At 32.4% G+C, this 15,940-nt stretch overlaps 1 protein-coding gene across 1 annotated transcript in view; it reads right to left on the bottom strand.

Moving 5' to 3' along the window:
- The window catches only part of LOC148603607 (dynein heavy chain domain-containing protein 1-like), a 104,238-nt gene that overhangs the window by 65,857 nt on the left and 22,441 nt on the right, over positions 1-15,940 (bottom strand). The window contains exons 28-39 of the mRNA XM_088553740.1: positions 14,715-14,903; positions 13,977-14,220; positions 13,010-13,081; positions 11,479-11,514; positions 9,533-9,693; positions 8,975-9,109; positions 7,480-7,575; positions 6,781-7,141; positions 6,237-6,410; positions 5,781-6,000; positions 968-1,122; positions 1-204 (exon numbers count right to left, since the gene is read on the bottom strand). Of these exons, the coding sequence (XP_088409866.1) occupies positions 1-204; positions 968-1,122; positions 5,781-6,000; positions 6,237-6,410; positions 6,781-7,141; positions 7,480-7,575; positions 8,975-9,109; positions 9,533-9,693; positions 11,479-11,514; positions 13,010-13,081; positions 13,977-14,220; positions 14,715-14,903 (2,047 nt within the window). The remainder of the gene's footprint in view (positions 205-967; positions 1,123-5,780; positions 6,001-6,236; positions 6,411-6,780; positions 7,142-7,479; positions 7,576-8,974; positions 9,110-9,532; positions 9,694-11,478; positions 11,515-13,009; positions 13,082-13,976; positions 14,221-14,714; positions 14,904-15,940) is intronic.

Genomic DNA, 15,940 nt, shown 5'->3' with positions numbered 1-15,940 from the left:
CAATGGTAGCCTCAACTCTTGGTTTGGGAAGAGTTGTCTTTCTTGGTCTACTTCCTTTCTTGCCAAGTTGGTGAAGTGGAGGATGAACTTCCATGTCAACAGCCTCCGTCTTGGCCCTGAGAACTGTATTGATGTCCATGTGGTACCTAAGAGAAACCTGCCACTCAAAGTTACTCTCACCTCCAGTACCATCTGATATCATTTCTATTAAAACACATCAATATAGATGGATTAACTTATCGTGTTGTTAATAACCTTTTTTTGTCCTATCCATAACTGTTAACCTTTGGAATAATTAATATGGGATTTTTTCAAATTTAAAAGATTTTTCATAATTCAACAGTATTTTTCCACAGAAAAAATAGTACTTTTAACCATAAACCTCTCACAATCTTTCGTCTTTATCTGAGAGATTTTTAATTTTTCATTGATTTTGTGGGAGTACCCCTTTGAAGTGGGAAGCTATATCTATCAAATTCATCATGACAGTGTTACACATACTTTATGAAGGTAAAGACTGATTAAAGTCAATCAAACATTTGGGGAGATTTTTGCCTACTGGGAGACTATTCAAAAATTATTTTGGCCTTCAAAAATGCAGTGCATTTTTTCAAATATACACATGTAGGTACATGTAAAACATTTGACTTTTACTGTTTTGGCAGCTTATGAAAGTCTTTTAGCAAGTTACTGTAGCACTATCAACTAAACTAAAAAAAGACTCTTAAAGGAATGAAACCTATTTTTTAACACAACTTGATAAGAAAAAAAACATGAAAAAGCAAATGAAATCAGACATGTTAAAACTGACATCTAAAAGAACCCTCTGATAAAGAGTTTGTTTGATTATGAAAAGAACCCTCTGATAAAGAGTTTGTTTGATTATGAAAAGAACCCTCTGATAAAAAGTTTGTTTGATTATGAAAAGAACCCTCTGATAAAGAGTTTGTTTGATTATGAAACTTACTGTCTAATAGATCTCTCTGATGAAGGGTCTGTTTAATCAGGCTACACAGCAATACACCAAGACGCTTTATTGTGTCCTCTGAAAGCTTGTCTCCCATAGTGTAGGTCTCTCGTAAAACTTCAATGTACTGGTCTAACTTGGAGTTAACATTTAACCTGCAATACAAAAATGATGCATTTATATTTACATAATAAAAACTGTTTCCAGGTCCATAGTTGTACAGAATTCAACTACAATATTTAACTAAAAAGAAATGGTTTGAACTTATTGTATTTTATTGATTAACTCACAAACATAGTCAATGGGAGGGCATGAAGCTATACAACTGTCAAAACTAAAGCCATTTGTAACTGTAATTTTATAATACATATTTGTACTGATCTTATCCTACATGTCGTTGATTTTAATTGATATTCAGAATTCCTCCAAAATTCAATATGAATTTAGGCTTTGTCTGTCAGGGACAGAGCTATTCTTTCTTTAATCAAATTTGACCATATTGATAATGCACTGCTTTGTTGTTATATTGCCCAACAAACAGAAATATGCAAGACTTCATATAACACACGTAGTACGTCATGTTAAGTATCAGTCTTTCTAAAAATCAGACAGAAGGTGATTTATGCAAGTGATAAACCCACCAAATTCAGTTTTATTTCTTGTTCAGAAACAGTTGCTGATCACATAACCAGTCTTAGTTTTTCATTTGGATGTTGCGCTTTTGAGATAAAAAAATATATAGACTGTACATCATATTGGCACTTTGCAAAAGTTATCGTTCTTGATTTGGTTCCATTTGGTTGATTACATGATTGTATGATTCTCTAAACAGTGCAGACCTGACTACAGAAATGTTTATCGTTATGTGAAACTATACATGTATGTAGACTGATAAAATAATGTTTGTTTGGTGGGTTTTTCTACATCATGAATCACTTTACCATTGGCAGTGTCTGAATTTTATGTGGACTGATACTTAATAAGGTAGTAGACCTCGAGTAAGGGAAGTAATCCAAATTGAAAGGATTTTAGTCAGTAGAGTGTTTGAATGACTCCCACAACTGTCAAAGAAGGTCTGCAGTCCTACCACAACACCCGTAGTGGTATTAATTCAATGTGGATCCTGAAAAATTCGAAAGATCTTTTGGAGACAATCAGTTCAAGACTATTATCTAAATATAATAGCATTAAAACCTATGATTTTTCAATACTTTATACTTCTACTCCCCATACTCAGTTAAAATCCTGACTTAAAAACATTATATATTGTTGTTTTTCCAAAAAAGATGGTACACCTAGATACAAATATATAGTTCTTCATACTTTGTAAGAAATAATTCCAAATCACCTTCCAAATACACAGAGGAAGATGTTTACAAAATGCTGGAATTTTTAATCGACAACATATTTGTCCAGTGTGGTGGACATGTTTTTCAACAAACCGTCGGCATTCCAATGGGAACAAATTGTGCTCCTTTACTTGCTGACCTATTTCTTCACTCTTTTGAGGCTGACTTTATAGCTGATTTGATCAGAAAGAAAGAATATCGTTTGGCTAGATCCTTCAATCTCAGTTTCCGCTATACAGATGACATATTATCTTTAAACAATCCTAATTTCAGGGATTTGATACATCGCATCTACCCAAAAGAACTTGAGATAAAGGATACTACAGACACTGTGAAATCAGCCTCATATCTTAACCTACACTTAGAAATCAATGGTAAAGAAAAACTATTGACCAAACTTTACGACAAAGTGATGACTTTTCATTCAGAATTGTCAACTTTCCTTTCGTCTGTGGCAACATTCCTTCGGCTCCTGCGTATGGAGTGTTCATATCACAACTCATACGTTATGCCAGAGCTTGCCGAAGCTACACAGACTTTTTGTATCGTGCTAGAAGTCTAACAAATAGGCTTCTGGAACAGGGTTATGTTGTTACAAGATTGAAGTCATCACTACAGAAGTTTTATGGTCGTCATCATGAACTCGTGGATCGTTATGATGTATCCATCAGCACCATGAAAACTGATTTATTCAACAGGTCATAGTTTACCTTTCCTCGTTTGTCTACCCCGGACTTGACTTTTTATGAGCAACTCGGCGGATGTTTCTAGAAAAGCAGAGGACGCTTACCCTACCGGTGCACCTGGTCCATGCTCCCAGTTTTTAGTGGAGTCCGAATTGCTCATTTGCTTTTGTTACTTTGTATGTATTATTTCGGTTACTTTATGTTCTTTGTTGTGTGTGTCTGTTTTCCACGTCTGGTCTTTGTCCCTTTGTTACATTCTTTTGATGACCACTACAACCTTGGTTCCCTTGATTACTCTTTCCTAATATGCAAGCTTCAAAGTGATACCGATGTTAAAGGGAAATAACTCCAAGAAAGGGTTTAACTTCTAGAACAAAGATGCCAGCCCCAGTAACACTGCCCTTTTGAAGTATTGATTAAATGTTACAAATGGGTACATTGAGGAATATATTTTTATAAGGTGGGGGAAAACGTTTGAAATGTTGCCTTCTACTACAAACCAAGACTCCTTTAGATAAAATATTCAAATTGAAATATGAAGATGATCTCTGTCATGAGACAGTACAGCTTACCAATAACCTTGCCAGTTTCATAACTCCTTAACCTTTTAGAGTTAAAAAATATACTTTTTTTATAATTTCTTATAAGACTTCAAGCTTTCTATTTTCTTTTTGTTGCTTTGTTCAGCATGTGACTCTATCCAGCATTGAACTATATTTAGCATATATAAGTTTGACCCTTTGTGCAGAAGTATCATGAATATTTGTGTAACATTAATTTGCAACAGTAGTTGACTCAAGCTGTGCCTGGCAATGCTCTTTCATCAATATAAGTCATGAATAATTTGATATTTGGTAACCTTATTGAATATTAACATTATTTTAGCCATAATGATTAATTATTAAAAAAATATTTCAATGCCTTACCCTACAATCATTAAAACATAAAAAAACTACACGGTGAACTTTCCTAACAATTTGTTTATTGATTTGCATATGAATAGTCCATATAATGTCAGTTTTGTACGAAAATTGTATTGTGGATTTTTTGCAAAAAAGAAGTTTTTACATAAGCAAACAGCTGAAAATTACCCCCTTTTTTGTTATTTTGGTAAATTAAAAGCCTAGTTTCTATTCTACAAAATGGACAGAATAAAGTTTCATGTTAAATCTGATATATTAATCCTGTTAAAGTGAATTTTCATCTAATATTCAGTTATTTATTTAAATATACAGTGCAACCTCTGTAAACCGGCCATCACTGGGACTGACAAAATCGGCCCGTTTTCAGAGGGTCCGGTTTCCAGAGGTACTGAAAATTGACGTTGTTGCTTCTGAAAATGGTTCCGGAAGTATACAACTATGATTAATCTATGTCTGCAAAATACCTTCATTTCATTTTTAAAGCATGTTGACGGTTTGTGCAGTGCATTGTATCTTTTCAAATGTTTTTTTTTGTAATACATGTATGTTTCATTGAATAAATATTTATATCCATGTTGTTGTTATTTTACAAGTTTATTTATAGAATACCATAAATACATTGATATCGGGGGTCACTGACTTTTATGATTTTAATTTATTAGCGCTCAAAATTTATAGCCAAATGAAATGAAACCATAAATTTAATTTTATTTACACATAAGACAAAAGAATGCATCGCGATCAGAAAAATTGTTTAAATCAAATGAAGTTTGCCTTTACAAAACCGTTTGATATTCATGGGTTTAAAAACAAATCAAAAATATACATGTGGTAAACCACACCGATCATTGTGTGTGCAAGCTAAATTGTCTTTTAATCATTATCTTTACAAGCCGATTTGTTTTAATTATTATGTTTTGATGTTTGATAATTACATTGAATTACGATTTGCACCTGTATGACATGTTTACGTAACAAGGTAAATAGTCCGGCGGCAATGGTTTACATGTAAAATATGTCAATCAATAATCAATACACAGAGTGACAGGTAACACGGTTCACCGATTTCTCAGGTAAACAGATTTTGTCGGCCGGTTTTAAGAGGTCAATATTGTATGAAAACATATGTTTCGTACCAGAATGTACGGCCAGAATTCGGAATTTAGAGGGGCCGGTATTCAGAGGACTTTTTTCTTGAATATATAGGCGTTAATTCCGGACCAAAAATAAATGTACGGTTTTCAGAGGAATCCGGTTCTCAGAGAGCCGGTTTATGGGGGTTCCACTGTATTGTCAAAAGGACCCTAAAATACCAGATATGGTTAATTTTGGCAGATTTCTACAAACAGCAATACTTCAGACTACATTCTTCAAAATCTGCATGGTGAATTTTCTTCAAAAAATTGACAAATGATGTGCCACAGTTAGTGTAATATCATGTACAAATTATAAGAAAATTGAATTATAGGAAAATTTTGGGGGTACCCAAAGTCTACAACCTTAAAAGTTCAAATAATGATTTCCTAACTACTGATATCACATCTAAAATAGGTCATTTCTTACAGACAGATTTAAAGTGACTCATGTTTCATCTTGACCGTATAAAGGACATCCCTGACACTATGTCCTTATAACATACATTTAGCTTGTAATTCCCCATATTTGTCTGGTTACTACAGATAACCACACAAAATATTTTGAATCTCAGTGATTTTAAATTTTTCCACACTTTTTTTTGTATATTAACTGTAAGTTAAAAGAAAGTGATAGAAACTGGATTACTCAGAAAATACCCCATGTTCATTTTGTAAATAACATCATTTTTTTTTCTTTCTTGGCTGTAAAAAAGACTTACTTCAGATATTTTATTTCATCGATGTCTCCTTTGTCAAAACATTTGGTGACAGATCTAGCAAACAGAATGGCTTCAGCAACCAAAACACACTGTACAGGGAACCTCAGTAACCAATGTCTAAATGTTTGATGTATGTCTGTGGATATCTCCTCTTGGCGTGGAGTAAGGGGGCGGTTTACCTTGGCCAACTCCTCCAACAAATGTACAGGTTGTCTAGACCCTATCAACAAATTTTTTTTTAATATTGTTGTTTTTTTTCTTAATTTGCTTGCAAAATATTTTAGTGTCAAAGATATGCATGAACCACTTATTATCTATATTTTTGCATGATTTTTAAGTAGAACTATACTTAATAGTTATACAGATATTACTATTAAATATATTATCATTACCAAACAGACTAATACAAAATGTGTGCACATTTTTATAAGGGTTTACTTCACACATTAAGCATACCTTCCTCCATTCTAGCCTGTACACAACCCTGAAGGACTATTGCCATTGTATTTTTCATGTTAGTCTCTATATTTTTCAGCCATTTAGTGGCCTTCTGGTGTGCCTGTACCCTCATAAAGAATGGGATATCTTCTTCTAGTAAACCTTTCATTCCAGTTACTTCCAGTTTGTCAGCTATAATGAAAATGAATAATAATTTCTACAGTTTGTAACAAATGGTTTTTATAGACAGTCTGCATTTTAAAATCACTATGCAAGTTATCATTTATATGGCTGAGATTCATGTAGTAGGAATACATTTATATAATAGTACTGGTAAATAATATAATTTTTAAAAGCAAGTTGGCAAAAATTGTATACAAATTTAGACAGGAAATTTCCCCCGTCTTTTTCATAGTAGAAGTTAACTAATGTTTCACTGTTAATATATAATTTTTTCTGCACAGACTAGCACAGTGTAGTTTTTCGGGTTTCCCCAATTAGGCACAGACCCAAGGAATTAACTCCATATGGCCTAAATGTTTTGATGTATCCATAAACATACCATTCAAAGCAAAGTCTAATGTAGTATTCATGCTAGCTATTCCAGTAGGTAAAGCATAACACAAATTCTGTATACCAGGGAAAACCTTGACAGCACATTCCTGTAAAGCCTTAGGATTTCTAGATATCCCAAGGACCTCAACAAGTTCTTCATTGCTAATGAAATAAAGACGTGGAAATTCCATACGTGACTGTCCAAGCAGGGAATCTAGATCTTTGAGAATTTCTTCTTGTAATTGAATCAGTCCGAGGAATAAAGTCCTTAGATTGTCACCCTGTAAAAGTCTGTATCCTTTCTCTCCACGTTTTCTATTGACAACAGTTAGAACTTTCGAATCATTGGCAACCACTCTCATCCAGTCCTAGAATACAAATAGTTAATCTTTTATTACATACATGAAATTTACTACTGCCTTTGTTTTATGTTTTCTCAACCCATCTAAAATAAATGTTCATTTGTGTATATCAATTTTCTAGTTTTATTAAAATCTTTAAATTTTGAATTCATATTTTCAAGTGAGCATCTAAGTTTTCAATGAAAATTTAGCATTTGTTCAATTAAACAAAAGTGACAGAAAAAAAAATCAAAATTAGATTGTCACAAAATGTACATGTATACAGAGCTTGTACTAACAACTAGCTCCTTCAAAAACGAAATACATGTTAATTTGAATGTAAGGTCCTAAGTCAATATACTAACCTTGAACTGCTTGTGTACTGAATCAAACTTTGTACTGAGGCCTCTAAATCTTATGTATAAATCTGGCTTCTCAAACACCTTCAGCAAATACAACCACTGAAATTACAAAGATATAGTATAAATGTTCCCCACCTGTGGCCCCAAATTGCGACAATATGATAAACCGGTAGTTTATGCAAGTAGGAAAGAAGGCAGAACCACAGTGTTATATACTGTCACCTATATCATCAATAAATATACACATGTACTATCAATGCATTTAAGTTACTTGAATGGAATGATTGCAGTATAAAAATGTTTTAGTCAGCTGCACAGGCCCCTTAACTATTACCTCGTTCTGACAGATAAACCACAGGCCCCTTAACTATTACCTTCTCTTGACAGATAAACCAAAGACCCTTTAATTATTACCTTCCCTTGACAGATTAACCACAGGCCCTTAAACTATTTCCTTCTCTTGACAAACAACCCACAGGCCTCTTAACTATTACCTTCTCTTGATAGATAAACCACAGGCCCTTAAACTATTACCTTCTCTTAACAGATAAAACATAGGCCCATACACTATCACCTTCTCTTGACAGAGAATCCACTGGCCCATAAACTATCACCTTCTCTTGATAGACAAACCACAGGCCCATAAACTATTACCTTCTCTTGACAGATAAACCACAGGCCCCTTAAAACTATTACCTTCTCTTGACAGATAAACCACAGGTCCCAAAACTACTACCTTCTTTTGTCTGATAAACCACAGGCCCCTAAACTATTACCTTCTGTTGACAGATAATCCACAGGCCCATAAACTATTACCTTCTCTTGATAGACAAACCACAGGCCCATAAACTATTACCTTCTCTTGACAGATAAACCACAGGCCCCTTAAAACTATTACCTTCTCTTGACAGATAAACCACAGGTCCCAAAACTACTACCTTCTTTTGTCTGATAAACCACAGGCCCCTAAACTATTACCTTCTGTTGACAGATAATCCACAGGCCCATAAACTATTACCTTCTCTTGACAGATAAACCACAGGCCCCTTAAAACTATTACCTTCTCTTGACAGATAAACCACAGGTCCCAAAACTACTACCTTCTTTTGTCTGATAAACCACAGGCCCCTAAACTATTACCTTCTGTTGACAGATAATCCACAGGCCCATAAACTATTACCTTCTCTTGACAGACAAACCACAGGCCCCTTAAAACTATTACCTTCTCTTGACAGATAAACCACAGGTCCCAAAACTACTACCCTCTTTTGTCTGATAAACTACAGGCCCCTAAACTATTACCTTCGTTTGACAGATAAACCACAAGCCCCCAATTTACTACTTTCATTGACAGATAAACCACTGGTCCCTGAACTATTACCTTTTTTGACAGATAAACCACAGGCCCTAAACTATTACCTTCATTTGACAGATAAACCACAAGCCCCCAATTTACTACCTTCATTGACAAATAAATCACAGACCCCTTAACTATTACCTTCTTTTGACAGATAAACCATAGCTCTGTGATTTCTTCAACTTGCTGTAAAGCACTGTTCCAGTACTCTACCAACTGTCTCATGTCACCCAGGTAAGGAGACTGCATCATACCTTTTATACTGATTCTGGAGTCCTGAAGTACAACACTCAAGTAATAATATGGTTGTGTACACACATGATCAACTGTTTAGAGAACTATGTATGTTAATGTTATAATGTTAGCATAACTTATATCTCTTGAATGGATTTTCAATGGCTGATCCTGGGGGAGGGAGTCCAGTGGTTGGAAACCCCCCACCTTCTGTTAAAAAAATATTTTATATACTTTGGCATAAATTGGCCAATAATAGTCTGGAAACTCCCTTTTTAAAATTTCTGGATCCTCATCAAACACAGGTTACTCTAGCTATCACTTTAGCTGCTACCAACTTGTTTTACATTAAATTTAATCAAAATCAAAAAAGTTAATATTAACTTATTTTACAGGAATACTAGATAGTAAAGAAATACTTAAAATGGTACAAAAAATGCATACACAATTTCTATTAATACATACCTGTAACTGATATTTTAGTTCATCGACTTCAATGAGTTTATAGAAGTCATCATCAGCAACACTCATGCCTTTAGGTGTACCAGCCATAGCTGCAGCTTTCTCCTGGCGATACTTTTCTAATTTAGTCCTACGACGAGGGCTAGATGGCTTCTTAGGTGGATCTTTAATGTAAACCAAACCATGCTTAAACAATCCTTGCGTAAAAGAAAGCTCAATGGTTTGTCAATCATTAACATTCTGGATATTCAATACTATCCTCATTTGTTACTGCATGGAATGAAGAGAAGCTACTGAAGAATTTTAAAGATGAAAAACTTTAGTTGCAGTATTTAGACAAGAAAACAGAATTATCAGTTATAGGTTATAAAAGTATTTAACCTAAAGATGTAAAATATTTGACAGAACCAAACAATTTCTGTCCAATTTCATTAACCAGTGTGCAGTGTCATTAGATGTGTAATAAAAATTAGACAGAATAGCAAGTATAAAGCATAAAGGACATAAGAAAGATCTATATCATCATTAAGCTGTTTTTGTTTTTGTTGTTCTCTTTGTGAAAAATATCCAGACATTAGTATGCTATTGCTAACTACTGACTGGGTTACAAGAACTTTGAAAATATTTAAATTATTTTTTGACTTCACATTTTCAGAAATTAAAGTGGCATATACAATTTCTTTGTTATTTCCTTAAAACAGAATTAACAGTTCTTGCACAGACTCTGACACAATCATGTAATGCATTAATATTAACATTCTCTCAACCCTAGAGTTTTATTACCAAGAAACATCATTTACTCAAATTTGCAACAAATTTAAATTGATAGCAATAGCAATACATTACCATTAACCAGGTATTATAGAATATCATAATAATACACACAGTTCTACCTGCAATTTCCCATATAAATCACCAATATATCAGAGAACATTAAGAGTTAAATAAAACAAGTTAGAAGTTACAATATGAAAACCATAATAAGCATTTGTCACTTTAAATGCCTTAACCTTTACCATTATACTTCTATTTAATGCTCAAAACAGACAGACACATCATTAAAATGCAACAATATCAAAAGCCCCTGTTACTTTGGATATTAAATGCAGTAATTGTGAAAGCTACAATTATTTTTCAGGTTTAACATCATCTATCAAAGTTTTGAAAATTATTGAAAGCACCAGACAGAACTTTCAAAAAGGGTTTTATTACGCAGAGATATGATCTACTCGTGTAAGTAATTTGACAGAGTATACCAATTTAATTCATTCAGATTCAGACTCATAGAAACTGATTTTTGAAACTTAAGAACACTACTGGTTAAGAAACAGGCCCATATCAAGGGGATTCGGGGTTACAACCCTCTTCCTAGGAAGCAAAGAACAGTTGAAATCTGTTAAAAAGAAAGTAAAATTTTGTCCAATACCCCCTCTAAACTCCACCTAAAAATTTCTGGTTATGGGTCCCAGGTTTCTAAAAGGTTTTACTATACATTTTTTTCTGATAAATTCCACAAAAGACAAGATTATTATGGTTTTCTGTTCGCAAACAAGGAATTTCTAGAACGATATTCAATAACACTGAAAATAATATGTTTGTCATGTGAACTCAATCAATGATGAAAATAAAAATAAACACATTGGATCACCAAAAAACCTCTATTAAATGGGTATAATACCTATCTTGCAAACATTAAATGAAGACATATGGAATGAATTAATACTTAATGGAAAGAATTAAATTGAAAAAATTTCAATCAGTGTCATGAACTGATTTATAAAGAGGAGATAATTTCAAGAAAGGGAGATAAATGTCATAAACTGTATTTTGTTATAAATAATACAGTTAGATCATTTAAAATTGACCAAGAAACATTAAAAAATTGATTCAGCTGAATGTAGATGTTGGCAAGAAAGGTGTCTTCACACTGTGAACACAAATCATTTTACCATTCATAGCTTGTAGATCCATCTGACGTTCTGCCTCTGTTAGTAGGAGTGAAATAGAATTAAATATCTAAATGTTTCTACTAGCTCAATGCCTGCGTAAGAATATCTAATGAAATAACTACTCAATATTTGTTAATGAATTAACGTGGTTTCATGGTATATATTTACATACAAACACATGTAATATTGTTGAATTTTCCAGTTACTAAAAATTAGATTAATTAACTAACTATATTTCTTTAACACTAAACATGACAAATACAAAATGTGGGAGCAACAATTATGGACACAGAACTTTGTATAAGCTATCTAGCTTCTTTCTGAATCCCTAGTTTTGTATGTAAATGTGTTTACTGTATCTGCTTGTGCGTATATACTTGAATAAATAAGTTTAAACTAACAATTATTGTCTAAATGTACTAATTCTGTAGTAGAATTATCTGTTTATATACAAAGAATCTTAAAAAATTCAGCAGCATTTTTTTTTGCATTTATTTGGAAATGTTTGCATGAAAGTTCAAATGATACATTATCATACTGTGAAATTTAACCATCTTCTATGCTTTCTTCTATCAAATTTGAAAAAAAAATGCCTTTTCAAAATGAATTGGTACTCGTTTGTGGATGTTTGAGATAGTTTTCTTCTTATCAACAAAACCATGCTACAGTAGAATATATAAACATAAGAAAAAAACTTCCATCCTTGCACCAAACTGAAGTATAGTGACTCTCTTCCCACCTTCTAAGAGCCAGTTCCAGACATAAGGTCCAAATCCTATAACTACTACCGTGTCATTCCCCACTATTAAAATACCCTCATGCCTATTTTTAAAAATGATTACTGTACAATGATGGTGTACTTGATTCCATCAGTGCTGTACACAAGACACAACATACATATAATGTACATGGAACTGAAAACAAACTACAAAGTTATAAGAAGAATTTTGATGGACTCAGTCGTTCATTAAATTTCAATGGAAGGGTTTGAAACAAAGGTTAAAAATGTTAGGCAACTATAAAAATGAAAAACAAACCTTTATCATAATTTGTTTTCCTATTCAAACCATAAGTAAACAAGCATACTAACTATTGTACAAAAAAATGAAAATACTTAAAATTTCTACCTTCTCAAAAAGTAATATATTGTTTAAAGATAGAAACCAAATCCCTGCAGTTTTCTCCAGAGATTTTGAAAAGTGTAGTATTTATAGAACGAGATAAAGTAACCTTGGTGCAATTTCTAAACATGTATTTCATTGTTTATTTAGAGTACAAAAATTTAGACAGCAAAATTACCAGAACTGGTTTCCATGGTGAAACAGTACATTGTACTTATCAATCATTAATCTCAAAACATTAATATACCAAACAAATTTATAATATCTATGATTTCTGTCATAAAACTTTGTAGTTTGTTTTACACTATTTGTAAGAGTTTTTCCCCTTTGCATGCTGTATCCCTAGTGACTACTAGAAGCGGTCTACAGAATATATAGAATAGCCTCCCTTGGTGCATGCTCTGCCTTACCTGAAGGTGGAGTTTGGGCATATCGCACCGTATCATTTTGCATTGTGTACCAATTGGAGGATAATTCTGGTTCTATAGAATTATGATATTTTATTATATATATCTATGATAAATCTGATTTTTTATGGTCATGTCAATTCCATAAAATTATGAATTTATGATGCCTGAATAACACATATATCTAAACCAATTTGGCTTTTCTGCAATAACATCCATTCTTTAGCATTACTTGATTATATGTTATATAAAATCAAATTCACATTCAGTTTCATATCAAAAGTGAAAATAATGTTTAGCAGATTTTAAAAGTTTACTAAAATAATTTAATATTATCTTCTTGAAAAATAAAGATTGAAATTGTTGACGGTCAATAATTTTGGTTGATATGAAATATCTATTTTTTAACATATACTGGTACAATGGTGATATTGAGGGGAGCGATTTGGTCTTCCCTTTATTAAATGACTATCATCTGATGCACTTCCTTTGATGGGAACTTGACTATTAACAAAGAGATTTAAACTTTCTACCATTCCATAGGTAAAAGTGATAGTCATTTTATCAAAGAAAAGACCAACTCTATCTCCTGAACATAATCATTGTATGTGCTGTAATTGAAAACTAAAAAAAAATGTCAATATGGTTTTTCGATAGTGTACTGTTGGCAAGCAATAAACAATAAATGATAAAAATAAGATATTTTTCAAAATAATAAACTGCAGCACTCTAAAGCCACTTCAAATTAAAACTTCTGAAGCATATCAACAAAACTGAAAATTTGAACACTCCTATTTGCATGAATCTAGCCACCTCACTAATACATTGAAAAATTAATAAAATAAAGTGTTTCAAACATATCTTTCAAAGAAAAAAAATGCCATTTTAGTAGTATATATTCAAAATTATATAAAATGAGTTTAAAGAAAAAGAGTAAATTAAGAAACACTTTTCAAAAAATCAAACTTACCTTTTGTGCTGAGGATACTGTCAGGAATATGTTTGGCCAACTTGAATTCTCTCTCCTCCCACAGCTTAATGACCTGGTTTATTTTTAGTTCAAGATCATATTCAGCAATGGCACCAAGGTAAATAGAGTGAATCAATGCAGCATTCTCTTCAAGGTCATATGTCAAAAGGTCAGAGACAGTGAACTGTTTATCAGAGTCATAGGTTTCATTCATGCCTACAAAGATGGCTTTCCAGTGTCTTTCCTAAAAACAAACATCAAATTTCTGTAAATGATGGAATTATTGCATCAAACATCAACATTTTACTGTAATTCATGAATATCCGCTCTTAAAACTAATAAAAATTTTCACCATAATTTTTTTTTTCTTAAGCAGCTGAATTGAAAATGTTCAAGGAGAAATCAACATATTTTCTTTCCAAACTTACCATAAAAGCTTACAATAAGTAAGATATATAAACCAAGAATATTTCCTCCAAGTCAAGGTACATTTTGTGTGTATTTCATTTTAAACATATTTTTGTGAACTTTGTTTCATGTTAAGTTTTCTTTATATTTAATTGGTACAATGTACCAGTATTTGTACAAAATTACCAATCAATTTATGATTATACTTTTCAATATTAGTTTTAATCTATTTCACCAACCAAAAATGTCCATTTAAATATTATTTACACAAACAGGTTTATCATTTGTAGACTGAAAACTCTTCTCTTTCCAAGCACCAGAATTCTTTACCTTAAGAGCATCGTTAGCTAGTTTATGTAAGATAGGAAGATCTTTCTTAAACTCATTAAGAGAGGTAAACCAATGGTTGAGTAACTTTTCTCCCTCCGGCAAAGAAGATTTCTTATCTACATATGGTTTGAGCTGGGCTGCAGCTGCCTGCCATTCTATTATCTTCTCAAGAGCCTTCTTTATGTTCATCTGAATATATATTCAATAGAAACATGTTTACATAAACCAATTACAGAGCTCATTATAAATACAAATGTAACATGACAGTTTAATTTCTAAAACTTTTTGGGTCTCACTAACCACTTCCGGGTCAAATGGCCACCCCCCTATGTAGTACCAAAAACACAGTGAACCTAGACATATGCATTGTAAGTGCATTATTTGTGTATATTATGATTAAAAGTAGTCAAAATGAAGCTGAGAATGTTTACTTTCTAGTATCATCGTACCATTAGCATAATGATTTTGGAAGCCTTATTTTCCAAGCTTCGCAACAGTATGCAACTTTAAGGTGTCATTTGTGTCCTGGGAATTCACAGTGAGACTTTGAAAATTACTTTTTTAACATGTAAAGTAATGGAAACGTTAGAAGTGGTTAGTGAGACCTTGAGAGAAATTTTGGAGTTATTTCCCTTTGGCCAGATCTAAAGCAGAAATGTGGTAAAGATAAATTTTTGCAGTATTTTTATTTTTTGACTAAAAGGTTAAAGTTATTATTTTTATTATTTCAAAAGAATTTTTGATTATTCATATTTTTCATAAATTAATAAATTCTATGTTTTAATCAAGTTTGAAAAATACAGGTACATATATGCGTCTGCGCGCTCATCAGCGTTTATTTTCGGCGGACATTTTGAAAGTCAATTTTGCCAAGGCTAGCCCAAATTTTGTCATGTTTTGGTAGACAATTATCTGTAAAGTCAAGGAAAACTATTTCTAAATAGCTGACTTGACGAGGTTTTGTAATATCACAGAACATGTATTTTTGATCAGAAGATGAAACACAGTCTACTATATAACCTTATTTAGGACATTGCCATTTTTCAGAATCATGGAATTGATATTGAAACACACTTATTAGATTCACATTTGGAGTAATTATCATCAGAAATAATTATTGGCGTGTTGGAACTATCTATTATCATGTTACATTATCTACTTTGTACAAATGATATTGTGGGAAAACAGTCATAAATTTCTAACTTCAGCTACTTTAGTAATGTTCC

The sequence above is a fragment of the Perna viridis genome, chromosome 11, assembly GCF_037379345.1.
Source record: "Perna viridis isolate PV_CMFRI_1.1 ecotype Kerala chromosome 11, ASM3737934v1, whole genome shotgun sequence".
Classification (NCBI taxonomy): Eukaryota; Metazoa; Mollusca; class Bivalvia; order Mytilida; family Mytilidae; genus Perna; species Perna viridis.
Note: the sequence above shows the minus strand (reverse complement) of the source record. Positions and strands in the feature narration are given on the sequence as shown.